Source organism: Empidonax traillii, unplaced genomic scaffold (genome assembly GCF_003031625.1).
Source record: "Empidonax traillii isolate 1590-97213 ecotype Southwest subspecies unplaced genomic scaffold, ASM303162v1 scaffold1216:size234177, whole genome shotgun sequence".
Taxonomy (NCBI): domain Eukaryota; kingdom Metazoa; phylum Chordata; class Aves; order Passeriformes; family Tyrannidae; genus Empidonax; species Empidonax traillii.
In genome coordinates this window covers 72,677-74,020 of record NW_020956409.1, presented here as the reverse complement: position 1 = coordinate 74,020, position 1,344 = coordinate 72,677, and the positions used below count along the sequence as shown (strand labels likewise).

The 1,344-nt window shown below is 35.1% G+C and overlaps 1 protein-coding gene across 11 annotated transcripts in view; it reads left to right on the top strand.

The window, feature by feature from the left end:
* Positions 1 to 1,344, top strand: part of NR2C2 (nuclear receptor subfamily 2 group C member 2) — a 39,208-nt gene that overhangs the window by 24,551 nt on the left and 13,313 nt on the right. For all 11 annotated transcript variants that reach the window (XM_027905872.1, XM_027905870.1, XM_027905864.1 and 8 more), the window contains one exon: positions 388 to 525. In XM_027905872.1, the coding sequence (XP_027761673.1) occupies positions 388 to 525 (138 nt within the window). The remainder of the gene's footprint in view (positions 1 to 387; positions 526 to 1,344) is intronic.

Here is a 1,344-nt window from a genome sequence, read left to right as displayed (position 1 = left end):
ACCATGGATCCAGCTTGTCCAGGTCCCTCTGCAGAGCCCTCCTGCCTTCCAGCAGATCAACACTCCCCCCAACTTGGTGTCATCTGCAAACTTCTATATAATTCACCATAATTTGAGAATCTCTGCTCAGAACAGTACATCACTGGAAAAAGATTGGTATGGCAGATTATGCTATCCTGGCAAAATTACAAAAGAGTTAACATTCTGTTTGCTAGCCCTGTGTCTGACTCAACTTTATAAATCTTTGCTCCCATAATAATTTAGGCCATCCTTATATGTAAAGTGGTTTTAAGACAGCAATAGATTTGAAAGGATCTCTTGACTTGGTTGTTGATATATCAGAAGTGCTTGAGCTCACATGAAATAGTAAGCAATATGTTTTTGCAGATAAACTTTCTGGAGACAGAATTAAGCAAGTCATGGAACACATCTGGAAACTTCAGGAATTCTGTAACAGCATGGCCAAGCTTGATATTGATGGATATGAATATGCATACCTTAAAGCTATAGTCCTTTTTAGCCCTGGTAAGGAATTCCGTAACCATATCTCTTTAAATAATAAGCATTAATATATTAGTGGTTTAGCATTTTTTTAAATGAGACTAATGTCTTGAGACAAGACTTATCTGTTAAGTTGCGGATAAAATGATTGTTTCATAATGATTACTACAAACAATACGTTTTAAAATAACCTTGAAGCAACATGTCCATGTAATTTACAGTTCCGATATGTCAGGTGTTTCCTGTACACTCACCTTGGAAGACTAGACTCTCAAGTTACCTTCAGCTGGGAATCTATGAGTAAAAAGTGATCTGGGATGCATAGTAGCAGTATTAGTGCAGTAAATGGCAGGAAGGATTAGAGGAAATACATTCTCAGAGTGACAAAAAGAAATTTGCCTCAATTTTTATACTTTCATAAGAGGAATAGTTGAAGTATGAGCAGAAATATCACTCTTATTTTATGTGAAAACTCCACAAAATCTCCGAAACTAAACGTAAACAGGCTGTTTCCCATTTGTTACCAAAAAAAAATTCAACAGACAAAACTAAAGTATAATGAAGGTTTTATGAGATACGAGGATTTACTCAAAGACGACACTTGATTTTCTGGAATGGTAAGGTAAGGATATTAAAGAAATTGGAAGTGACAGTCTTTTCAGCGAAGTGGAAAAATGTTTTTAGGGCACACAAAGGTTAATCTAAAACTTCTGACAGGCTGAGTGAAAGGGAAACTTGTTCAGAAATGTATATGATTTATTTTAATTCAAAGGTTTTTACCACTTTGAATTTAACAAAATAAAAAGGAAAGGGATATCTTGTTATTGGAGTGTTTGGTTTTGT